The sequence below is a fragment of the Equus przewalskii genome, chromosome 4 (genome assembly GCF_037783145.1).
Source record: "Equus przewalskii isolate Varuska chromosome 4, EquPr2, whole genome shotgun sequence".
Classification (NCBI taxonomy): Eukaryota; Metazoa; Chordata; class Mammalia; order Perissodactyla; family Equidae; genus Equus; species Equus przewalskii.
Window position 1 is genome coordinate 45,581,529 of NC_091834.1, and position 27,112 is coordinate 45,608,640.

The 27,112-nt window shown below is 37.6% G+C and overlaps 1 protein-coding gene across 7 annotated transcripts; it reads left to right on the forward strand.

Moving 5' to 3' along the window:
• Positions 1 to 331: 331 nt before the first annotated feature.
• On the forward strand, positions 332 to 25,876 carry C4H7orf78 (chromosome 4 C7orf78 homolog). Of its 7 annotated transcripts, none has more exons than XM_070615784.1 (6): positions 332 to 471; positions 12,680 to 13,130; positions 15,899 to 15,983; positions 17,191 to 17,333; positions 18,097 to 18,176; positions 18,388 to 19,218. In XM_070615784.1, exons 2-6 carry the CDS (start codon positions 12,792 to 12,794, stop codon positions 18,428 to 18,430), a joined length of 690 nt encoding a protein of 229 aa, XP_070471885.1. In that variant the 5' UTR covers positions 332 to 471; positions 12,680 to 12,791; the 3' UTR covers positions 18,431 to 19,218. The 7 variants fall into 7 exon arrangements, with proteins under 7 accessions (XP_070471885.1, XP_008534231.2, XP_070471884.1 ...); XM_008536009.2 differs by lacking the exon at positions 18,388 to 19,218 and adding an exon at positions 25,629 to 25,876 and having other exon boundaries at positions 358 to 471; XM_070615783.1 differs by having other exon boundaries at positions 359 to 471; positions 18,097 to 18,166.
• Positions 25,877 to 27,112: the final 1,236 nt, after the last annotated feature.

Consider the following 27,112-nt stretch of genomic DNA (forward strand, 5'->3'; position numbering starts at 1 on the left):
TTTGCATTTTTAATGGCTTTGTAATATTTCATTTTACGATATACCTTTGTTTTTTAACCGTTCCTCTATTATTAACCTGTATCTCCATCAACAAAGAAAACTATAGAGTTCAAAATAATGTTTATATTATTGAAGAAAAAAAGTTCCCCCAAACAAAAAATAAAACAAACAAAAAATGAAATAAACATGTACAATTAAAGAAAAAAGAGAATCTTTTATTATTTTACTATTTATACATGAATAACCAAATTGATGCTAAAGTCTTGAAAGATTTTGGCATGCAAATCCCTCGGCATGGTGCTGTAGGCATGGGAACCTGTGGCATGGGCCTGTTGGCATGGGAACCTTTTGTAATGATAGTACGGGCTGGGAATTCCTTGGAACGGTGCTGTGGCATGGCAGGCATTCTAAGATTTCATCAAGTCTGTATAAAGAGGCATCAATGCCTTTAAAAGGATTTTCAATAATCAGGTAATTATTTTTCTATTCCAGAATTGCTTTACTTTTTTGTGTATATTATCTCACCAATCCTCACAACCCTGATAGAAGATATTATTGTCTAGATTGAAGACGAGAAAATCTAAACTTGGAGAGACAAACAATTGGTTGCTTATCCAGACCTGAATCTCACCTTCTAAATCTAAATTTCATATTTTTCTTTTTCTAAATGTAATTGGGTATCAGAGTCACCTGGAAAATATCTTTAAATTGTAGATTCCCAGGCTTATCCTAGACATGCTGAATGTAGTCTCTGGGGATGGAGCCCGAGAATCTATATCATAAGCATCCCCAGGTAATTCTAATATAACTTGTTTCGGGACCAGAGCTTGTGGCACCCCACATTACAGCATGTTAATGTTACTAATTGGAGCCTTAAAAATATATTCATGTCAATATGAAGTCTTTCTTAGGAGAAATTTTTAAAGGCATTTAAAAAACATTTTTTGCCTTTACAAAACATTCAAGTTATAACTCAGTCTTTTATTTAGACTGTTTTGGTTGGCAGGAATGGATTCACATTTTGGTCACCTAATGTAACAGGAGACATATGGAATGAAAAAGAAGAAACACTATCACTGAAATCCAGAAATAGAAGCTGAGACTGGCTGAGTCAAAGGCAACTCTACAGAGCTTAATAGCCACAATTGTTGGAACCTTCTCTAGTGCCATCCAATATTGAAACAACCTCTCTCTGCACATCTATTTTCCTTCTCTTCCTATAAAGATTCATTTTCTGCCTTTGATCTGTATCTTTTCTCTACTATATTTTTCACATTAGAGCTTCTGTTTATATGTAACTCCCACTTCATCATAAATACTACTTACTTTACCATTCTGGGCCTTAATCTACCTCGTGACTTCTCTCTAGTTATCTGTTATGGTTTAATTCTTATTGATTTGTGACTTGGCTATATTTCTCTCAATTCAAATTTTTCTAGAGTGAATCTTATAACACATTTGTCCTTATTGTGCGGCCATGTACTAGGAGCCCTGCTAAGACTAGGTACTGGCTATACTTGGATCAGGGGTCCAAGTCTGAACCAACCAGGTTCAATCTGGAAGGTGAAGCCACTGGTCTGCTTAGGGCTGTCCCTGTCCTGTCAGCTGGGCTATAAGCAGAGAAGTTTCTCTGAAAGCATCTTGGGGTAGTAGGCACCATTATTATCATGAATCTGTATGCTTCTGTAAGGCCTTGTTTTTTCAGGACTCAGGTAAGGCAAGGGATACCCATAGGTTCCATGAAGATTTTTCATATCACTGGGAGCTTGAAATCCACAAATAGGAGTTTGACTTATCTTCCCTCTATATTCTAGCTAATTTTATGTCAAAGAAGACTTGTAATATATGTTGAGGAGGTCTTTTACTCAACAAGACTATATGTACAGTACTCAGCAAATAAGTAAATCTTGAGAGTCAGTTATGTAGGCACACTGAGAGGTCCACATGTTCATATGTTTATAGTTCTTGGGTTTATCACAGCTAATTCAAATTTCAAAAATGAGTTTGAGAACATCTATATTTGTTCTATTTCTTCTGGCTTCTCCTTCAGTAGACACAATTCTCACTCATCTCAACACTAGAATATTTATATTTAATTTATCAATAGCTTTAGCTTTAGCCATTGGAGTTAAGTTACTAGAGGGAAGGTTTTCCCGAGTCAAACCTGACATCTTATACCTCTTCTGTGTGACACTACTTAAATGGTAAATCTTTTAAAAATTCAAAGCTTTCTCCCCACATACATACACATATCTTCTAAAAGAATAAGAATTGCAAAATCCTATTGTTTAAGAACTCTTTCCCTTTTACAAGGCAAGCTTCCTGGATTTTGCTGAAGGGATAGACAGAGAAATTACCAATAACTTTCACATAAGTAATTTCAGGATTAAAAGAGATAATACAAATTTCTCATCATTGAGGTTATGAATGGACCATTCACAGCAATAGTGACAGCAAATGTTGATATGTCGTTATCAGAAAGAGGCATCTGCTAATAGCACAGATTAGCTTTGTGTTAGTTACTTGACCCCTGATTCCCTGGAGTAAAGAGAAGAGGTCAATTTCAATAAGGATGTGCACTCTGGAAGCTCTCTGTGTATGTGACTCGGATGAGATGAATCTCAGTATGAGAGCCAGCAAGGGACTAAAAGAGAAAAATGACAGTGGGAAATCAAAGTATTTCATACAACTTTGCAATTTTTATCCAGGACTCTGTTCCGTGTCACAGATTCCTCAGTTCAGGGGCTCCTTGACACTGGAAAATGATACCCAGATTCCATGCTTCAATTTGAGGGGACTGACTCATTAATGGAATTCTTCTTATGGCACTGTGCTATGAGACCATTCTATATATAAAAGACCAATGAAAAAAATATTTAAATGTTATAACTCAGGAAAATGATAATAAAAGTTGCCGTACAACATTTGCTGAGCACAAAGCATTTCAGGCTTCAAGTACATAACTCAAGTTATACTAATAATGATCTTTCAATATTATGCCAAATATTGTTCTCCAGTTTCCCTAGAGGTGCATATTTTCATGGAGGTGAAAGACAATGGAAATGGTAATTTATGGAAATTAGAGAAGATGGGGCTTTATGAGCTCAGTTTTCTCTATTATGATACCTAACTTTCAAATTTGTTTGCATTTTCAGAGACCCTTAGTTGTTCTGATGTTTTACTAATTAATGTAAAAACTTGCTAAGTCTATGCCTATGTCCACTTTTAAAAATATTACTTCCCCATTATGGTCTACTACAGTTTTTTCAATATATAGTTTCACAGAAGAAAAATAAAATGTTTTTTTTTCTTTAAATCATCTTAAAATCATTCATGGATTTTGTTTTCGCATTTCAAACATACACTAAGTTTTCTAAGGAATTTCTGTAGCTCTACCAGTAATCCCAAGTGTTCTAACATGTGCACTGTACCATGTTAAAGCTTCTATAATAATCTTAGTCATAAAATCACATAAAGAAAACTGAATGATTTGCAACCAGATAAAAGAAATTTTAGAATCTATACTGGCAATTTCCTCACTATTCTCTAAAGCAGAGGTTCTGAAATTTAAATGACACTGGGATCACCGGGAGGGCTCATTAAAACAGATTGCTGTATCCCACCTCCAGAGTTTCTGACTCAGTAGGCTCTGAGTAGGGCCTGAGAATTAGCATTTCTAACAAGTTCCCAAATGATACTCATGCATGTGATCTGGGGACTAGACTTTAAGAACCACAGATTGAGGCAAACCTGGTGGCACAGTGGTTAAGTTCACATGCTCCTCTTCAGTGGCCTGGGGTTCACTGGTTCGGATCCCAGGCGTGGACCTATGCACCACTTATCAAACCAAGCTGTGGCAGGTGTCCCACATATAAAATAGAGGAGGGTGGGCACAGACGTTAGCTCAGGGCCACTCTTCCTCAGCAAAAAGAGGAGGATTTGTGGCAGATATTAGCTCAGGGCTAAGCTTCCTCAAAAAAAACCAAAAAAGAACCACTGATTTAGAGTAAACATACTGTAGAGACTAAGATTCTGGCCTCAGAGGCCAAATTCACTGGGTTTTCATCCTGGACTCCTGCTTATTAGCTGTATAACCTTAAGCAAGCCCTTAGACTCTTTCCTGCAGTTTCCTCGTCTGTCAAAGGAGATAACAAAAGTACCTACTCCCAGAAGTTGCTGTGAGATGAAGTGTATTAACAAGTGTAGAGCACGTGGAACAGCGCCTAGCACACAGCGAAGATCAGTTAGGCCCAAATACTTTATGAAGTCCAGAAAATTTTCAGTTGCCACTATGTGGAAAGCATGGAGATTATTTCTTAGATAAATTTCTCTACTGTTTCGAAGCTGGACAAACAGAACTAAAATTCTATATTAGTACTTTGAGAAAAGAGGTAAAGTATATTTCAGTTTAGAATGACGAATAGGGTTAGTATTTTCATTCAGCATAAAAAGGAGTAGAAAAGTATTTTTGAATGCTATAAAAGGAAACAGACTGAATGGGGTGGTAAAACAAGAATTAGACCACCAGAGGATGACAAAAGGACCATAGCACCTGAGGATGGAAGTGAATGAAGGCACCAAGAAGCTGAGGGTGTGCTGGAAAGAGCGGTGAGAAGACAATGTTCACCATTTTGCCTAGGTCCTTAGGAAAGGCCACTGAAACTCTGTTTCAGCTGTGGGATACTGTTGTGCATTGTAGGTTGTTGACCTGGTGAGTAAACATGGAACAAGATAAGTCTTTCTCTGAACCATCACTCACACTCCATCAAGGGAGCATGTTTTAATCGGTGTGACTTGAACATAGGTCACTGAAGGAGAAGGTCTCTAACCATAGTGAATTTGAGAGGCTCTTTGGGAGAAAGGAAAAAAAGACCCAAATACAAATCAACAGACAAGCTTTGAACATCAATTACACCAACCCAGGCAATCTCAGGCTCAGTGCAGAGCAGCCAGATTTAGCCTAGGCATGGTGTGAATGCACACATATCTTTAGGCCTATTTTATTCATACGTAGCCCTGTTCTGTAGATAAATTTACCATGAATGGATCTCCATTTCTGATAGTGATCAGAAAGTGTCACTTGCCTACAGCAATCACCAACCATCTGTTAGAAAACCTATTCTAGAATTTACTGAGGTTCTGTGATGCAACAAGCCTGGCTGTCCTAAAACGCCCCTGAGAGCTCACCCTCATCTGCCAGGACAATGAGACTATTGGAACTGGGGGCTCCTCCCTCCTCCAATGAGATGAATTCCTTCCAATCTGAGATCCCCACTGAATCGTTAGCATTTTCCCTCAAAAAAATAGGAACGCAATTTCACACAAAAGATGTTAAAAGTCACCAGGTGCCTAGTAGCTGGCTTTCCCAGACATTCCCATGAACACCTGGCATCCAAACTTAGTAAGGCTGGTGCCCAGATAACTTGTTAGTCAGTTTACTCTGCTCTCCCATCCCCACTGATAAAGTTGCTCTCAGATTTGCTCTGTAACAAAGGAGAAGAACAGGAGGAAGAATTCCTCTCACCCAGAATGTTCACCCACTGTGTGTTCGATGGCGTGCCCTGGTACTCATCACCTACCTAGAGGATATTAGGAGGACTGGAAAACTCAAGCCTTCTTTTGTCCTGATCTTTGGTTGTCAATTTCTTACCCTAATAAAATCCATTCCTTAGCTCACACTGTATGACATGTTAGGTGGTGACCACAAAAAGGCCTGCCTTGCACGACTGTGTCAAGGGTGAACTCAGGCAGGTCTAATCTCCGATATCCACTTATACAACCTCGTCCTCTCCCCAAGTTTTCAAAAGGTAGCACCTCTTTTCTCACTGCCTGCAGTTCTCTCATTGTTCTGAAATGTAACTCGTATGGGTTTTATGGACCTGAATTCATGTAAATAACTGTGGTATTTTATTATCTCATCATCTGTCTCAAGCTTCAATTTGTTCCTTTTCATGTTTGTTATTTTCAGTGTGGAATTGCTCCCTTTGATAAAGAAGGAAATAAAATAGCAGTTAAACTGTTTACCTACTATACAGCATCCGTTAATATTATTCCTTCTGCTCAAGTAAGGAAACTCTTTCCCTGTTCTTTCCTTATTCTGAAGATAATTTAAAACCTATTTTACTCTCTTATTTATGGACTATTTCAAACTACAGTTACTGGTTATATGACAAGATTATTACTAGAATGAATTTTAAGTTAATCATTTGTATCAACATATGTTATTCAAATAGCTTTTTCAAAAGTGTGCATGTTCTTTAGTACCTGGAAACATAAAAGAGTGTTGGGTTTTTATTTGCCACACGTTAGCTTCTCAATTTTGTGGAAGCTGAGCAACAGATCCTTGCTCATCTCATAGATATTCACGTGCAGTAAAATTTTATTATACACTCAAAAAATAATCTACTTGAGAGTAGGTATTTTTGGTGCTTCTACATATAACTTGAGTCATTTAACTATGAAATAATATTTTCTGATCAGAAAATTCCGCAAAAACATTCATGAAAGCATTAAAGAGAATTCCAGTAGTTTTCATGCTGTTCACCCATCCAAACCTCTTTCCCTTCCTCTCTTTTTTATTAAGAACTCGGCTGTCGTCGAGGATCAGAATTGATCTTAGACGCTCTAGAAATCTTCAGAGACACTTTCAAACATCAGGGATCTACCCCTCATTGATTTTCCACGAGACTAACTGTCACAACTTTTCACTTGGCATTTTGCACCTTGTCTTGTGATGCATTCTCATAGGTTGTATCTTTTCTAGCTAATTATTTATCATTTTCTTGAAATCTGAGACCATGTTCTATGTATTTTGTCATCCCAGACAACTAATATTAATGAACTACACATAAATAGGCACTTGAACATGTGCTTTTGAGAAAGAATCACATGCATCTCAATGCAAAAAAATAAAGAGAGAGAAATAAAATCAGAAAGCATAAGGATAGGTTAATTTTATTTCCAAAAACTGTGAGAAATTGAGTTGCTCCACTGCCATTACATGAGGAGAAATTATGATAAAATTGAACATTGAGGAAAACAGTACAGGCAAATTTGTCTTTGCGTCTCAGTGTACAAACTGGAAAAACATTATGAGTAATGCACTGCCACCCAGTGGCAAACTTTCACTTTACATGAAACAGTAGTTAAAATAGTCAAGACTCCAGTCATTAGGGATCTTTTTCCAGGAAATTTTATACCCCATTAGAAAAATATGAGGAAAAGAGAAGTTAATACTCAGGTCATGGGAAACCTTGGACCAAATGAGAGTAAATAACTAGCCCAAATCAAACAAAAAAAAAAAACTGTAAAAAAAAAGCAAAACCAAATTTTTTAGGACATTTATAAGATAATTGGGAAGTTGGATATTGCCTGGATATTCAACGATAGCAGTGAATTGATGTTTTTTACATATTATAACGACACAGTGCTTATATTTCAAAAATAAAAGCATTCTTATCTTTTAGGAGAAACATCTGAAATAATTACTGGTAAAATATGATGCTTCAAAATAATATCAGGCAAGGAGAGAGAGAAACTGGAGGTATATCCGAAGCATATATAAGCTATAAATTAATAATTACTTCAGCTGGGTGATGGTTACACGAGGAGTCACTATACAATTCTGTCTACTTTTGTGCAGGTTTGAAATTTTCTATAACAAAAAGTTTTTTAAAAATCTCACCAAGAGATATATTACCATTGAGTGTAGGATTTGATCAACAAAAGCGGAGCTTTCTCCATAAACTACATAGCAGAAATCAGTAGGTTAAGCCATAGGTTAGGAAGAAGAACTTAGAATCTTTGTTTGCCTTATAAAACGAACTTTGGAGAAATTAACTCAAAACTTCTTAAGTTGAAACTGCTTCTCAAATCATGTTTATATAAAATGTCAAACTCACACTGTCTTATAAGAGAGATTACTAAACAAATACAAAAGGTGAGTTATTGAGATATTTTTTAGTAAAACTGCGCTGGAATGCAATTATTCTCTCTCTCTCTTTCTGGATATTTACTGAGTATTGAGCTTCCTAGTATGTTGATTTTCTAACCTTTCAGAAAACAGCGCAAGAGTCACTGCCTTGTTGCTAGGTTTTCAGCAACAATTAGAGGGCCTGCTTTCACTTTTTTTTCCTACTCTGACTGGAGTCCTTTAGAAAATTAATTCAGTTTCTTAGCAACTCAGATGGGTAAAACTATACTTTGGGTTCTTTTGTGAAGTAAAGGCTAAATGCTCCCCTTATAAACTACGTGTCGGCTTAGTCTTGCTCGGCCTTGCAGAAAAGATTTTTACAACAATCTCTCCGTTTCATATGGTGAGTGAAGTTAGCGATTTTCTAAGGAATGCTTCTGCTTTTGCTTTTGTTTTTAATTATTCTAGTTTGTCAATTTAACTGGCTCTTTGGAATCTAAGTATTTTATGAATTGAGATATATGAGATGAGTTCATTTATGAGAGAATATTTTTATATATGTCATTGTAAATAAGAAATCATGAAAAATATATTAATAAAGAGAAAGCCCAGGTGGAAATAAGTGCTGAATTTCCTTATAAACTTACAAATGTGCATGAATTTGCGGTCTGTGGAGTTCATTGTGATCTTAATGGCAGCCTATTTTATAATATTCTTTTCTTATGTTGGCAGCATTTGGGTACCAGGTATATATCTATGTCATTCCATCTATTTCTCTCTACCTCCCAAAATACATACTTAATGTTACAAAGTTAAACTCAGATATGTAAGGAAAAGAAGCTTAAATTTGCATACATTTGCTAACCGAACAAAGGAATTTCTTTCTAATTAGTAGACTATAAAAGCAGATAAAAATATTTTGTGACTTTCTTTGGGCCAGTCCAGTGGCACAGTGGTTAAGTTCGTGTGCGCTGCTTTGGCAGCCCAGGGTTTGCTGGTTCAGATCCCAGGCGTGGACCTATGCACCGCTTATCAAGCTGTGCTGTGGTAGGCATCCCACATATAAAGTAGAGGAAGATGGGCATGGATCTTGGCTCAGAGCCAATCTTCCTCAGCAAAAAGAGGAGGGTTGGCAGCAGATGTTAGCTCAGGGCTAAACTTCATCAAAAAAAAAATTTTTGTGACTTTCTAGTAGAAAATATTTGAGGAGGAAATTTAAAGGAAGGTTTATTTCTTATATTACCCCTGTTATGAAGAAGCTTTTCATCATTTAGAAAAAATTATAATTGTATAGTTGTGATTTTAGATATAGTTTTCAAAAAGGGAACATCTGTAAATTTCAGAATTTGATATGGGCTAGGGTACTCTTCCCCCTGGAAGAATCTTGGAAGGGTACTGCCAACCTCAAAACTCCCATTTTTTTTAGTATCTTTTACTTACAAACCTTTTTAAATTCTATGCAGACATTCCTATTGTTTACAGTATAATATAGAAGCAGGAAATTAAGATTTCTGTTATTTAACTTCTTACCCTTTATATTTTTAACATTACTGAGAGAATAGTAAACCTACATCCTTATATCCACATACTTTGTTAATTAATGTGGGGTTTTAATGATTAAGTTTATTTTACAATAATTTTTATAGGCTGTAAGTAGCTCCCTATTCATCAAACCTGCTTTATTTTTAATGTATTATTTAGCAACAGAGGATAATATATTTTCAAACACTTGGTGAATTTCTAGTTTTCTCACTCAAATATTAAGCACCACTCTTTTTTCATCTTTTTTTTTTATTGTAGTAAGAATACTTAACAGGAGATCTACCCTCTTCACAAATGTTTAAGCGCACAGTGCAGTATGACTACAGGCACAGTGCTGTGTGGCAGATCTCTAGAACTTGCTCATCTTGCATAGCTGAAACTTTCTAACTGTTAAACAGTAGCTCCTCATTTCCCCTCAGCCTCTGGCAACCGCCGTTCTAATCTCTGTTTCTTTGAGTTTGACTATTCTAGATTTCTCATATAAACAGAATGATGTAGTATTTGTCCTTCTGTGACTGGCTTATTCCACTTAGAATAGTGTCCTCCAAGTTCATCCATGTTGCTGCATCTGGCAGAATTTTCTCCTTTTTTAAGGCTGATTAATAGTCCATTTTGTGTAGATACAACATTTTCTTTATCCGTTCATCCATCAGTGGAAATTTGGATTATTTCTACATCTTAGTTATTGTAAGTAATGCTGCCATGAACATGAGAATGCAGATGTCTCTTCAAGATCCTGATTTCAACTCCTTTGGAATAAATACCCAGAAGTGTATACTGGATCATACAGCAGTTCTAGTTTTAATTTTCTGGGGAACCGCCACATTGTTTTCCATAGTTGCTGCACTGTTTTATATGCTCACCAAAAGTACAAAATTGTTCCAATTTCTCCACATCCTCACTAACACTTACTGTCCTTTGTTTTTTTTGATTATAAACATCCTAACAGGTGTGAAGAGATATCTCATGGTTTTAATTTGCATGTCCAGGATGATTAGTAATATTAAGCATCTTTTCATATACCTGTTGGCCATTCCTATGTCTTCTTTGGAGAAATATCTATTCAAGCCTTTAGCCCATTTTTTTAATCAGGCTATTTGTTTTTGTTGCAATTGAGTCGTAGGAGTTCCTTATCTAATGAGGATATCAACATCATGTCAGATAAATGTTTGCAAATATCTTCTCGCATTCCATAAGTTGCCTTTTCACTCTGTTGATTACTTCCTTTGCTGCACAGGTTTCCCATTCTCTTGACCATTTTTCTTTCTGCAAAATTTAAGAGCTCAATTAGGTAACACCTATGACTTATTCCTTCTGTTTCCCAGAAAAAGTTAGTCTTTTACGTTTATTGAAATTTATCCAACTTGATTTATGGTTAATTTGTTTTTTCTAGTTGAGATAAAATTCACATAACATAATTTCACTGATTACTATTTTAAAGTATACAATTTAGTAGTTTTTAGTATATTCATAATCTTGTGCAACCATCACCACTATCTATTTCCAGAACATGTCCATCACCCCAAAAAGAAATCTTGTACCTGTTAGCAGTCGGTCCCAGTTCCCTCTTCCCCACATCCTCTGGCAAAAATAATTTTTTTTATTGTAAGCAACTGAGTTTGTGGATAGTTTATTGTATGGCATTATTGCAGCAAAAGCTGGCCTTAGCCACAGGCCTAAACTTTTAGTTATATAATGCACATATATTTTGTATAAATCTATTATGATGATCTTCTTCCATAAACTGTTCCTCCTCTTGTATTTATTATCTTGGTTAAGAAATTTTGCATTAGCGTTGATTCATTAAAACTCCTTGGCTTAACATAAAAGACCTTTGCTAATATAACCTAAAATGATTTTTCTAGCTTTATATATCACACCATTTTCCACTGCCTCCTCACATATATAGGCTATGCTCCTGCCACCTTGTGCCTTTTGCTTTTTTCTCAGTGTGGCATAGTCATTTTAAAAAAATAAAAATATTTATATTAGAATTTGAAAAACAATTCATTTTATTTTACAAAGTATTCATTATTGATTTTTAAAAGTTGACACTTTCAATGTATCCCCAAAGTAGTTTCTCTTCATTTACAACATTAGCTTACTGCATAATGGCATTTAGAATTTTAAAGATCCTCTATTTGATGTTATCAAACAACAAGAAACTCTTGCATAAGACTAGGAAAGTCATTCCACCTCAGGTCCTTATTCCCTGGGAACCAGCATTGTCATGTTATTTCCACTTGGCCAAATATACTTTAACTGGCAATTATCCCTCTTTCCAAAGAGGTTGTAAATTCATTGGCATTTCCAGTAACATATTGACAAATTCATTAAATCCTAGAAGTGTACTGATAATTTCTTTGATAATTTCTTTGGTCAGCAAAAAGCAAATCCATGATTCTTAACAGCAGATTCCAAATAGCAGTAGCTACAATGTGCTTGTGATGGTTTAGGTGGCCATAGATATTCTAGAATTAGCTTATGACAAATTTTACATATTTCCTGTGCCCTGGTGAAATGTTGTTTCCTTCCTTTACGACCTGGAATATTTCTAATAATCCTTCAAGATCTGTCCAAATGCCAACTTTTCTTTTGACGTCACTTCTATTTTCCTGATAGAGTTAGCTGACCACTCTCCTTGCTTCTCATAACACTATTGTAATATTTATCACATTACATAAGCTTTACTTTTTGTTTTCATGTCTTTTTCCCAAGTACTTAAGGACATGAATTTTTTTGAAGAGGAAGAAGATTAGCCCTGAGCTAACATCTGCTGCCAATCCTCCTCTTTTTGCTGAGGAAGATTGGCCCTGAGCTAACATCTGTGCCCATCTTCCTCTACTTTATATGTGGGATGCCTGCCATAGCATGGCTTGATGGTGTGTACGTCTGCACCTGGGATCTGAACCCATGAACCCTGGGCCACCGAAGTGGAATGTGCAAACTTAACCAATAAGCCACCTGGCCAGACCCAGAGCATGAATTTTAAGTTAATCATTTTTGAATTCCTAGCCCCTAGCACAGTGACTGCTGTGACAAAGGTGCTGAATAAATATGTGCAGCAGCCATGATGCTTTCCCTCCCCTCCACACACACCCCTTGTCATTTCTGAGCTTTTTTCTGCTTCATAAATCTTTCAGAGATTACCCTAACCTGGAGAGAAAATATTCAATACATCATTGCTATAGTGGCATACCTCACCAATTTCCATGTCTGTTGCAGATTCCTACGTGTGAAAATCCCTCCACCTAATGTATCTTGAGGCCCAGAAAGGCAGGAGAGGCAGGGATCTTGCAAAGAGGCTGCAGCATCCCACACAAGATCTCAGTGCCAAATGGAAAAAAATCTCCTGCCACCACCACAACCTGAAATGAAAGTCAACGTATGGGAAATAAAGCCTCCTGATTTTAGTTACAAACTGTATAAATCTATGAGATGTCCAGAAAAACCATCAAGGACCATGAAGGAAGAACAAAAGAGAAAAAAAAGCAATTTTCAAGAAACAGTGCTTCACCTGCCCAGTATAAGGAAGCATCCTGAGAAGGCCGCACCTCCCAAGTTTATAACTACATTCCCACATGTGGATTCACACAAAGCGAACTTAATGTTTGTGAAGAGTGGAAAATATCCAAATGGTGTATACTTCAATCCAAAACCACATGACTTTAGACAGGTACATAGGAGCATTTGATTCTAAGTAATTAACAGAAGATAAGGGGAAATATATATTATTTTTAATTCATTTCTTAATTATAACAACTATTACATGAGCAAAAAGATATGTGGATATAATAGGTATAAAGCTGCATCTTTCTTTCTCAGGGAACAATACAATTCAGATTCAGCAATAAATGACAGAGGAGAGAGGTAAGATCGTGGTTAATGTTTCTGATTTTATCTCCCAGGTGGAATCACTGACTCTGGGATGACTTTTCCTAGTTTTGAGGAGAACAGTTTGAACTTAGATGTGATTGGAGAACAGGCCTGAGTTGCCAGGAGTGTACAATCTAGTAGTGATGAAATCAATTCGTGAAAGGAATGGATGAATGAATGGAAATTGACAAAGAGGGGTATTATATTACTTTACTGAATTTTTCTAAGGATTAACAATTTAAATAATATGGAGGCTAAAATTAGCTTTATAATTTAAAACAGTGGTGGGGAATATATATTTAAGGAGATGCAAATGATGTCAAAATATAATTCCACTAGAATATAAAGATGTCCTATACTTAGGTCTTTAATTTAACACATAAGTATGCCTCTTGCCAGGTAAGAAGAAAAAGAATAGGACTGATAACACACAAAAAAAGTAGCTAGAAAAAAGAATGAATTTATTTCAGGGGGAAAATATAGGAAAGTGGGTAAGAGCGTGGGCTCTGGGATCAGATTATCCGTGTTCTCTTACTTTCTAATAATTTTAGACACGTTATTAAGCCTCTTTCCTTATTTATAATGTGAAATAAAAATGCCACACATTTCATATAGTTATTTTAAATAATGAAGGAGACAATTATATATAAAGTACATACAACAGGGTCTAGAATATCGAGGCATTTAATGAATGTTAACTCTTAAGAGTTATTAAGATAAAAATTGGGAGATCCAGAAAGCCTCGGCCCATAACCTTCTTTACTTGTTCGGGGTATCTGATCACTTCTATTTATGGCAAATGAATTATGCTACCTTTTGGAGATGAGGGGAAGTCAACCAAATATCAAATGTCATCGTTTCAGTTAAATATTTCACTTGGGTGAGATTACAAAACTTGGGTAAGTAAAGTTACTAGACTTGGATAAGTAAAATTCAAGGAATGAGAGACATTTTTATTTTTTTACTTTTTCTTTATTTTGTTTCTTTATGTTTTTGAGGAAGATTAGCCCTGAGCTAACATCTGCCGTCAATCCTCTTTTTCGCTGAGGAAGACTGGCCCTGAACTAACATCTGTGCCCATCTTCCTCTACTTTATATGTGGGATGGCTGCCACAGCATGGCCTGACAAGCAGTGCATATGTCTGCACCCAGGATCCGAACCAGCAAACCCCAGGCCGCCGAAGCGGAATGTGCAAACTTAACCACTGCACCACCAGGCTGGCCTCAGGACATTTTTATCCTAATCAAATTAATTTGTTTCTATAAATAAGAGTGAATTGAAGGCAGCACGATATAAATTGTGCAACCACCAGATGTCAGTATCGTTACAAATTGAACTTCAACTGAAGAATTTTTAAAGATTTTATTTTTCCTTTTTCTCCCCAAAGCCCCCAGGTACATAGTTGTGTATTTTTAGTTGTGGGTCTTTCTAGTTGTGGCGTGTGGGACACCACCTCAGCATGGCTTGATGAGTGGTGCCACGTCCACGCCCAGGACTCGAACCGGCAAAAGCCTGGGCCACCAAAGCAGAGTGGGAGAACCACCCAGCCACCGGGCCAGCCCCAACAACTGAAGAATTTCTGAAACTAACCTGGCCTCACTTTGTATTTAATTAAAGACTGAAAAATCTTATATTAGAGAGTTTCCTTCTTTGAGACTTTTAATATTTTCCTTTTTGCTTGATGCAGGACCTAGAGTCACTCACTAAGAAGAGAACCCTGTCTAACTTCTGCTTGACCCCCGAAGTTCACTCTTTTGTGCCACATTGATTCAACTTTCAAGCAGACATGATGTTTTATTTTATTTGTTTCTGGAAGGGTACAAATTCTATTTCAGTTCAAATTGGCTCATTTAAACCATCTTAAAAAACCTACTTTGGGGGCTGGCCCCATGCCCAAGTGGTTAAGTTTATGAGCTCTGCTTTGACTGCCTGGGGTTCAATGGTTCAGATCCTGGGAGTGAACCCACGCACCACTCCTCAGGTTATAGTGTGGCAGCGTCCCACATAGAAGAACTAGAATGACCTACAACTAGGATATACAATTATGTACTGGGGCTTTGGGGAGAAAAAAAAAAAAGAAGAGAATTGGCAACAGATGTTAGCTCAGGGCCAATCTTCCTTACCAAAAAAACAAACAAACAAACAAAACCTACTTTGTTTTATAACTTACTAAAATTAATCAATATTTACTCTATTCCAGGCTCGGCAAATTATTTTAGCTGTGTTCAACATGTTTTTTATATCCCTGAAATAAGTTCAGCTGCAGAAATATAACATGTAACTCTATGTGCATTTAAGTTGCCAAATTTTGAATAGATTCCCTTAATTTCTTATTTAAAATACTATTTCTGATTTATTCACACAAGAATAATTGAAGTGCTCTGCTCCGTTTGAAAGAAAATTAGATTTTCTTTCAAATTTTCACATGCTAGTTTTAAATGCTACAATAAAATCCTCAAAATTGCATTTTGCCAATGAAATATTTATTATTTGGAAAAATCAAATTTGAAATACAATAAGAAGCAGTATTTATTAGTAATAGTACAATCTTCTCTTTACATATGTAGTACCAACGTAATTTACCGAACTTTGTGACAACTTATGAACGGGATCCTTTTGGATTAAAATTTAAGTCACAACACTTAAGTGTAGGTAAGTCATTATAGCAAAGTTATAAATGTGGTAAAAAAATAAACTTTCTGCATTATATTTTAATAGTTAAAAAGACATATAACTAAAAAGGTGCTTGTTTACTTATCACCTTTAACAAAATGGTAAATTTTTTGAATGTCCAGTTAATTAATGGCAACAATCCATTTACTTTGTTACCCACAACTTTTAATTTATTATTGAAGTTGAATTTGTAATTCAATGTATTGCGTGTGGAGAACTGACTGAGTTAGTGCTTAAGAGGATAGACCCTGGAAGCAAGCTGCATAGCTTTGAATCTTAGCTTCACTGCCCCAAATTATCTAAGCTGTCTATCTCTTGGTTTCTCCATCTGTAAATGGAGATGGTAATAACTGAATTTACATCATAGAATTATTGTGAAGATTAAATCTGTTATACCACATGAAAGCCCTTAGTTAATAATGGACGTAAAGTACGTGTTGTCTGGCACACAGTAAAGACACATCATTATTATCATGGTGCCATCTGTATGGTGTTTATCTAGACTTAATTTGCATTGTCCAGCATTCCTTATTTGGACAAGGGTGAATAATACATGTGTGCTATATTTACATATTATAATTACATATCAATTATAAGCAAAATAATAAGATATTAACAGTATTGTCTCTAGATAATGGGATAATAGTTTAATTTTATTTTCTTCTTTTCAAAATGAGAGGCAAATAGTTTTATAATTGTAAAATTAAGATGATTCATTTGCAAACAATGTACACATTTTAGCATGGATTATTTTGATAAAAGCCTTGTCTAAGTTTGTAATAAAATGGAACATGTCAACTTCCCTTATTTGCTCTATGAGTAAGTCATGATGGAAGAAAATGCCAGGGATATTTTACAAGACCCAGCCTCTGACCTCAAGAAGTGTCTAAGTAAACCATAAGGTACAATGCAAAATATGCTATTAAGTCACAAAGCACCATTAAAAAGAAGCTTTCAGGGAAATAAAAGAAAGTGGGATTTGAATTGGAGTTTGAAGAAGGAGGACATTAATTCCAGCATAAATAGCAAAAAGGATAAGCAAATTTTATTTAGATTTGCATTTGTAAATTGTCCAGCAATTTACTACCCTGAGTCTTGATCTCCAAAATGATACCACCTTCTGTGAGACACCAGGAGCAAGGACTTGTGTTATGGCTAAGCTTCTCATTTGTCTTTGTATCTCCAGCACATGGGTGCCAGTTGCTGAAAGATGATGAACACAAGAACAGTATGGAAAGATTTATCACCTACAAGCCTCGGGAACGCACTTGGGATTCAAAACTAATTTTACCAAAAGCTCCGTGGCCGGTTAGATCTGGTTCCTACACGGTGAGTTTGACCCTTTCCTGACAGCTGTTGGGAAATGTCTCCAATACTGTTGTTAACAATTGCTTTAATGCAGGAGTTTTTAATTTGCTGTTAGTGTATATAGTGAAAGATGTTCCTATTTTAATCAGTAAAGCATGCAGGGGCCAGCCCCATAGACTAGTGGTTAAGTTCTACGTGCTCAGTTCCCTGGGTGGGGTGGGGGCGGTTGGGGATGGGACCTACATCACTCATTGGCAGCCATGCTGTGGCAGGGACCTACACACAAAATAGAGTAAGATTGACACAGGTGTTAGCTCAGGGCGAATCTTCCTCAGCAAAACGAAAAAAAATAAAGCACACAGATCTCTGTTTTTTTCTTAGAATGCAAATAGTAGATTATCTAGAATTTTGGATTTTCTTTTTTATTACAAGAATAGTTGGTATGGTGAATTGAGGCCTGAATATTGGGAGGAATTTCCCCCAAATTTACTCCCATCTCATTTGGAGCAGCCCATTCTGAGTGAACTGCACTTAAGTAAGAAGGGCTGACAAGAGGACTCTGTCATACACTTATAAGAAAGATGCTGAGAAAACATATTTTTACCATAGCTCAAATTCTACTCTTTATAGCCCTGTATGTCCAAGCAGAACAGATGTGCTTTTGTCCTACAGAACAAGCTTTCAAAGCAAAGATTACTAAATAACAATCAAAAAAAAGATAAACAGTGATTAAAGTCAATACACGTTTGCTTTTGCTAACATCCTCTGTACCATCTTCTTTAAGAGACATAAACGGCAGCGGGATGCGTACAGTGCATTTATGGATCGTGTAGAAGAAAAGTTTACCAAGACATGTAAGCAGAGGTGGGCAAAAGTTTTAAGATTTGTTGTTGAACATTTACAACAACTCTTTAGAATTACTACTCAAACGACTGTTTTCAATACTGTACTTTATCCTACAGAAGCTCTACTATCATAGGAACTATAAAGGAAGTATTTGCACGGTGCTTAAACAATTTTAAGTGGAGTCTATAAGAATCCAGTCCCTTGATCAGATAATTATTATTTTTCCTAGGTTTCAGTGGAATTCTGGAAAACTACCAGTGATGATGTCCTAATTTCAGGCTTCAGAAACACTGTGGGTGCCGCCCACATCCCCTCAGTCTTTGTCATTCCCCACATTTCTGCCTAACCTCCAAAGATCAGCATCTGCGTCTCTTTGCCCCAGGGCTTTCTCTGGCTGTTGGAGCTGCCCACAGCCGGTCAGACTGTTGGAGGTTTACCATCTCCCAGCAGAAGGCCTCAAGCAATAACTGAGTTGATTGTTTTACATCGTTCACCAGATCTCCCCGAGGGCTTAAACTCCAGTTGACCCGGTAGTTACTTGCATGTTGTTGGCTTCCTTCCTTTTCCCTTCTCGCCTGCCCACACTCTTACCTTCATTTTGGGGATCACCTCTGGTTTCTCTAGAATCCCTGTTAAATATCTGCTTCAGAGGAAACTTAAATCAAGACACCGGGAGACAGTATAATGACAGACAGAAGCCCAAAAGCCTGGCTTCGAATCCCAGCCTTGCCACATAATCTTGGACAGGTCACTCTTCCTCAGTACTTTACCTGCAATTTGGAAATAGTGTGTACTAAGACACAGACAAGCGGGATCTGAGTGACACTATGTCTTGTAACTCCTCTTACCTCTCTTTATTCACTTGTCAACGTCGTCTATGGAAAGAGCGTGAAAGGGGAGATTAACATAATGGACAGAGTTTGGGCTTTGGGTTTGGTCAAAATGGATTCAAATTCTAACCAAACCACCCATAACTGTGTAGTCTTGGATGATTTGCTTAAGTTTTCTGAACCAATCTTTCTCGGGTTTTAGGAGAATTAAATAAAAATGTGTATATAAACTGCTTGCAAAGTCCTTCATATCTTCTGAATTCACTTATTGTTGATTATTATTGTTAACGAAAATATAGAGATATAGCTTTGCATGACCATGGAAAAGTTACTTAACTGTCTGTGGCTCAGTTTTCTCATCTGTAAAATGACAATAATAATCGTACCAACTTCATAAAGTTGTTATGAAAAATCAAAAGTTTGTATTTGCAAAACACTTGGAACATAGCACATGACACTTAGTAATTGTTATATAACTATCTTATGAATAAAAACTCAACAACTATGCATTTGTGTCTACAAAAGAAAATATCTACAGTGTCTAAGGACTAGCCAAGTCAAGGGTGACTGAAAGATGAGAGAAAGAGGATGAGAGAGAGACAGAGAGAGGCTCCTCAGAAAGATTAGTAAGATTAGACTCGTGTAAACGAGGGGACTCCAGGGAGCGGAGAGCCAGCAGACAGCTATTTCTAGAAGACGAGATTGCAGATGGGTACATAAGGAGAAGAGACTTCAAATGGGCAGAAATTCATTTTATATTTACAAGTGGTAGGTATGAAGTGATCCCACCCAAGACGTAGAGATAGACTTATCTTTACAAAGATTAGAGCAGTTATTTCAAACCAGAAAGATCCTGTTCTATATACCAGAAATTCTTGATTGCTATAGCAATAGCAGGGGCTTCCTCTCTATAAATGACATTGTACTTGAGCTCAGCAGTTGGGGCCTCAGTGCTAACTACTATCTTGTAGCCAAACACAAAGGAAATGACGTGGCAGTCCATTACCAAGTTTCTTAAAGTGGTTACAGAAAATCATAGACTACCGCTGACTGAGCACTATGAATTCAGGGCTTCCAGCCTCAGCCAGAACCTTGTCCTTCCTAGCTGTCACTGCCTAGCTGTCACTGGGAAGCATTTTCTTTTATTAACTTCAAGAGCAAATTGACTTTAATATCCCACAAGCTTCTTGAAATAAAAATGTTTTAATCTGAAGTCATAGTTTCCTCTTATTTTTTCTTCTTGAAAATTATTTGATGTACTTAGCAAACTGCACCCTGTGAAGGTTCGAATGAAATGGCTTTATATTCCTCAAACCATGACTTTTAAATGTGCTGTGTTGGAGCGCCCTTCCCGCAGCTTCAGAATTTCTTTGACGGATCCCATAGCTTTTCAACCACTTCATGTGGACTAGCAGTGTCATTTCTGTAATTTAAACTCATGTTCAGCCATGAAAAAGTCAGGCTAGAATAAAAAAAATATATATATCTTACCTCACACCATGCATAAAAATATCAATTCACATGGATTGTAGACCTGAATGTGAAAGGAAAAACAATAAAGCTTCTAGAATAAATTTGGGAAATTTTTTTTTAAGATTTTATTTTTCCTTTTTCTCCCCAAAACCCCCGAGTACATAGTTGTGCATTTTTAGTTGTGGGTCCTTCTAGTTGTGGCATGTGGGATGTCGCCTCAGAATGGCTTGAGGAGTGGTGCCATGTCCGCCCCCAGGATTTGAACCGGCGAAAGCCTGGGCCGCCGAAGCAAAGTGCACAAACTTAACCACTCAGCCAGGGGGCTGGCCCCAAATTTGGGAAATTAAATGAGATCTTAAACAGAACCCAAAAAAGCAGTAGCCACATACAAAAAAATTATAAAATGTCTTAAGCATTAAAACTCCAAACTTCTATTTATCAAAAGACACCAGTAAGAGAATAAAAAGGCAGCCACAGAGCCAGAGAAGATATTTATTACTCATATAACCAAAAAAAGGTTTGTATGAATAATATATAAAGAATTCATGCAAATAAATAAGCAATAGACAAGCAATCCGATAGAAAATAACAGAGATTTCACAAAAGAGGATACCTAAATGACCAAACTTACGAAGATGTGCTCATCTCATACTCAATGGAATGCTATTGCACACCTCCCAGAATAGCTAAAATGAAAAAGATAGAAACTATGGAGCATTGGTAAAGTTATGGAGCAAATAGAACTCCTATACACTGCTTTAGGGAGGGTAAATTGGGACAAGGAACTTGAAAAACCATTTGGCAGTATATTCTAAAGTCAAATGTATATATATAACTTGTGACACAAAGTCACATTCTTAAGTGTATTTAGCTAAGACATATATATGGTATACATATGTATACTATAAGATATGTACAGGAATGTTCACAGCAGAATTATTTGTGATAACCTTCAAACTAGAAACAAGTCCAATGCCAACAAACAGTGGAATGGATAAATAAAAAGTGTGGTATATTTACACAGTGGGTTACCATAAACAGCAAAGAAAATGAACAAAGTATTGCTGTGTGCAACAACATGGATGAGTTTCACAAACATAATAATGAGTAAAAAAATAAAGAAAAGCCAGATGTAAAAATATATATATTATTCCATTTACATGAAGGAAAATACTTGTCCACATGTAAGCAATCAAGGAGTTGGCTTCCTTCAGTTTGAAGAGAGGGAGTATAATGAAGAGTTTCTGGGTTCTGAAAATGTAGTATTTCCTGTCTCAGGTGGTGGTTACAGAGATGCATTTACTTTGTGAGACTTCATAGAAATATTCATTTAATATCTGTACCTTGTGCTGCATATATGGAAAACTTTAATGAAATTTTTTTAAATTGGAAATTTTCTTGTAATTGCCTGAATTAAAATAAACAATAAATAAATAAAGCTTCATCCATTCTAAATTAAAACTGCAACCTCACAACTTCTTTGCTCTCCTCAACAAAAGCCTGCCCTGAGGCTCAGGGATTTTCAATGGAGAGAGGAACATCATTTCCATTTTTTCTCTTTCTACAACTTCTCATCTCCCTCCATTGCTTCTTCGTCTGCCTTTTATCTCCAAGGTGTTGGTGCCCAGAGGAGAAATGGGAGGAATGGGGGCAAATATCTCAGGTAAGAGAGATTGCTGTCATCAGCCGTTGACATCCCGTGTGGCAGATGTCCAAATAGTGACTTGCTTATGGAGCACATTTTGTGCATACTTCTCTGTCCTACATAGGGACCTCATTCTGCATAGTCCTTTGATGAAGACTAACCTCCACCAACTTGCCCTCATCCCTGCCTCAGCAGTCTATCCTGCTGCCTCTTACAGGTAGATCTAAATCCCGTGCAGGCAGTCTTCTTGGTAGGATTACCCACAAGATGGCTGGAGCCCAGCTATCTTATGAGTCCACTGTGTTCACAGAACGCTCCATAAGACTACCAAATGGTGAGAATGTAGATAGCCCCATTCTTTCCTTTCCCCTTTCCCTGACATTGTGAGCCACCCATCTTTTAATCTCCAGGTAAGAAGTGGGCACCATTCTCTATGATCAAATGCACACCCTCTGAAACCTCTTGGGGACATCCATGAAACCACTCCTCCACCAAGAACTCCCAGACTGCCTTGTGACGACGAGCCCCACGGTGGCCTCTGCATTTTCTGCAGCTCAGCAAGAATTCATTCAGCACATACCTGCTGCTTTCCTCCTCTTGTAGGCGCCCCCAATCTCTAGTCTCTAGAAATGATCATTCTGAGCACCTCTGAATTGGCTTTGCAGGAATCACCCTTCTTTCCTTCCTCACAGGAACAAGAATGGGTACTCTATAGTGCCTCCCCGCAATGATAACGATGCCTACACCCTCAAAAAATGCCTTTTGAGTTTTAATCATTTACTTACTTAATTTGGGTGGAGTAGAGGGTGAGAGCAGCAGGTCTGTTCCTTCTACCTTTTAGAAAGCCTTGTAGAGATACATCTTGTAGCAACTTCTCTGTGAAACACAGGAGTACTTACCTGTGTGTTCTCAGCTGTGGGGCTTTTGCCTCATTTCAAGACAACAGGAAACCCATTTCCACATGCTGCTAACCCTGTATTGCTTGCCTCAGCGAGCTCCCACTCCTCTCACCTAAGTGAGAAACCTAAGCACTCCTCACATGCCTTTGGCCATTTCCTGGGAGTCCTCCTTCCAACATTCTTCCTCCAGCCTTCCCTGCCCACTAGTCTTATCTGAATACCCCTCGTCCATCCAGCCGCCAACACTTCCCAGGACACACCTCTAGCATAAAAGCACACATTCGTAGGTGATGTACTGCTGCTTTCCCCAACTAAATAATACTAGATAATAAACAATTTCAGAACCGGGATCTTGCCTGATTTTGTTTTGTAGGTGAGTGCCTGGAACATGGTACTTGAAAACTTTGCTTATTGAGTGAATACAGGAAACTGATTGAGATTGATTGTAATGCATTGATATAGATTACCGGGAACTGGATACAGAATGGTTCGTTGTACCACTCCTCAGCACTCTTCTGCCCTCCTGTTTCTGATGGACTCACACAGGATGTATCTAGGGATCCTTGATTTTTGCATCCTTTAGTCATCTTTTACACATCAAACTCAGCAATGTACATTCACTCTCATAGGCATAACTTCACTCAATTCTTTCCAGAGCATGTGATGTTTAGTTAGGTTTTACTGTTATCATTTTTTGTTAGTGCCATCGAGTGGATTCTGACTCCTAGTGACACTGCACACAGCAGAGAGGAATTCTGCTGGGTTTGTTTGCCATCCTCTCACCTTCCAGTGCTGTATCAGAAAATGCTCCACTGCTATTCACAGGGCTTTCATGGCCAAGTTTTTCGGAAGCAGGTAGCCAGGTCATTCTTCCTAGTCTGTCTTGGTCTGGAAGACTCCAATGAAGCCTGTCCACCATGGCATAGCTTTCAGCATCACAGCAACATGCAGTCAACATGGTATGACAACCTGACCAGGAAACAAACCCATGCTGAGGCAGTGAGAGTGCTGAATCTTAACCACTAGACCACGAGGGCTGGCTATTATCATCACTACAATTTTATAAACTAGGAAACTGAAGTTCTCGTTAGGAATTTAACATTCACAGCACTCATTCAAGACAACACTTCAAAACACTCAAAATGAATGAGCTGCCGATCGCAGTGGTATGTGCATTTGTCATTATGTGCGTTGTTGGGGAAGAGGGAGACTTTCCCCCTTCCCTTAAGGTTCTTATGGCTGGTCAAATAATTAAAAAGGCAGGTTAGCAGGAGAAAATCAAACAAAGTTTAATAGCATGTAAACATGGGATAAACCCAGGTGAAACTGAGAAACTCAGCCATCTGGCCGAGGCTTCCTCTTTAAATATCTTCAGTTACAGGCAAGGATGTTTGGGGTAGTGATTTGGGGCTTCAAAGGGGAGGAAGGCAACTCACACGGAAATGGGAAAGCAAATGTTTGGTAAATAGAACTTTGATAAGAGTGATCTTAGCAAGGATTCTCCCAGTCTACCTATACCCAGAGTTATCTATGGTGATGGCCTGCCCTGCGAACAGGCCTTTGTTTTAAATTTATTGTAGGCAGTTAGAGGGGGAAGGTCAAAGGTTCTTCCTGAGTCTGAGCCTCTATTGTCTTCAGCTCGAAATAATCTGCATACCAGAGTGGTGCACCTTGGGGCAGCCTGCCCTGAACCCCATCAACGTCAAGTCGGCTCTGACTCCTGGCGACCGAATGAATGAGTGGTGCTCACAGGGTCCTGTCCTCAACAGCCCTACTCAGCTCCTGTAGACTCATGCCCATGGCTTACTTTATGGAGCCAAGCCAGCTCATATTTGATCTTCCTCTCTTCCTGCTGCCTTCTTCTTTTCCCAGCCTTAATGTCTTTTCCAAAGAATCCTGCCTTCTCATGATGTGCCCAAGGTAGGACAGCCCCAGTTTATCATTTTTGCCTCCAGTGATGGTTCAGGCTTAATCTGCTCTAGGACCTACTTGTTCATTTTTCCGGCAGTCCAGGGGATTGTAGAGCTCTCCTCCAATACCACATTTCAAATGAATCAATTTCTTTTTCTGTCAGCCTTTCTGATAAATAATTAAAAGTAAATTTGTTTGTTTGGGGCTGGCCCCGTGGCAAAGTGGTTCAAGTTCCACATGCTCTACTTCGGTGGCCCCGGTTCGTGGGTCCAGATCCCAGGCGCAGACCTAGTCCACTCATCAGCCATACTGTGGAGTCGACCTACGTATAAAATAGAGGAAGATTAGCACAGATGTTAACTCAGGGCTAATCTTCCTCAAGCCAAAACAAAAAGAGGAAGGTTGGCAAAGGATGTTAGCTCAGGGCGAATCTTCCTCATCGAAACAAAGAAAAATAAATTTGTTTGGCTAACACAGTACAGTTCTTATTCCACATCATAGTTGTAGTCAAGTTCAACTACTCCTTTTGTTATGCAGTTATGAAGTTGATTTTAGATGAACATCTCTATAATGAGGTCAGAGAACGAAACAGATGACATCTAGCATTTGCAGTCCAGTTTCTGGTTCTGGAGCAATGTATCAGGTAAGCCTCACCTTTTATAGAAGCGGATTCAGGAGATTCTGGCCTCACATTTCTCTTTTGTTCATTTAGGCAGCTGATGGACCCAAACAACATAGAGCTTCCAGAAATTTCTCCTGAATGTTCATCATCAATGCATTTCCTTATGAGAACACCAAGGGATTGTGGCATCATCCTGGATTCTAGGAAAATATGCACCCCCCCCCGCCAGAGGCACAAAAAAGTTCTAAAACAACAAATTTTTCAAACTAAAGTTGTCTACCTTGAAATTTCTTTGTTGCAACAGAGATAAGAATACTGTCATTGGGGTTTTGATTTAATGTGTGAAAGTTAGATCTTCCAACTATGAGTGGAAATTCTGATAAAACTTGTACTTTTTGTTAATGCCCAAAGTTAAAGAGATGCTCTATCTCAGGTTAAGCTAAGAAGAGGCAGATAAACAAGAATAATGCCTACTAATTTTGACCATCCAGCTTCTCTATGGCAGGCATTGCAAATTTTATTTGTTTGCATCCTTCATAGTAACAAGAAGAATTCCCAGTATATTGCACATATTTTCTTAAAGGATGAACATTATACTATTTGGGGGGGGATATAGCTGGTTAAAGGTAAAAAAATTTGATCTAAAAAAATATAGAGAACAATGAAGCAACCAGAATTGAAGTAGTTCACATACAAACAGGGTAATTTTCCAGGCGGATATTATCTAAAGACAAAAAGTGGGAAAGTTTAATTTGTGGCACAGCAATGTTTTTTTAAGGTTTAAATTGTTCCCAGAAGTAGATTTTATTTCAGGAATCTTAGGATGCCAGATGCTCTGTGATACTATTTATTTCTTAAAAAAAAATTCAAGTGTTATATGTATGAACTTCATTTTCATATTTCCAAGGTGACATGCACTAAAACAATCAAAATTTACTTTGCATGTTTATGGCATATTTATCCAAAATCTGAATCTTTATTTTTCAGTTTTTTCCAATACATCTTTTGAAATTTATTTGAGACACTCAAATATATTGCTCAAATATACTAAAAGAGAGAAGATCTCCAACTAATAGAGACAAAATATATTCCTCTTGAAGATCATCAGGCTCGGAGAATTTATAGTTCCAGTGGGGGAAAGCCTTTCTTTTAACATATTGAAATCGTTTTCTAAAATTTTGTTCAAAAACCTTGCAGGAAAGAAAACAAATGACTTGAAATTTCTTTTTTGTTTCTGATCAAGATTTGATAATTATCATTTTATTTTATTATTATTATTTTTTTGAGGAAGATTAGCCCTGAGCTAACACCTGCTGCCAATCCTCTTTTTTTGTCTGAGGAAGACTGGCCCTGAGCTAACATCCATGCCCATCTTCCTCTACTTTATACGTGGGACGTCTACCACAGCATGGCTTGCCAAGTGGTACAATGTCCACATCCGGGATCTGAACCGGTGAACCCCGGGCCGCCAAAGCGGAATGTGTGAACTCAACCACTGTGCCACCGGGCCAGCCCTGATAATTACCATTTTAAATAGAAAACTAAAAGGGAGGAGAGCCTTATGCCACTGACAT

Bases quoted from the DNA above. Each gene is read 5' to 3' on its own strand.
- C4H7orf78 (XM_008536009.2), top strand. From the start codon at position 12,792: ATGGAAAAAAATCTCCTGCCACCACCACAACCTGAAATGAAAGTCAAC. The intron at 15,984-17,190 runs GTAAGTCATTAT...TTGTATCTCCAG, and splicing joins GTCACAACACTTAAGTGTAG to CACATGGGTGCCAGTTGCTG. The intron at 17,334-18,096 runs GTGAGTTTGACC...ATCTTCTTTAAG, and splicing joins TTAGATCTGGTTCCTACACG to AGACATAAACGGCAGCGGGA.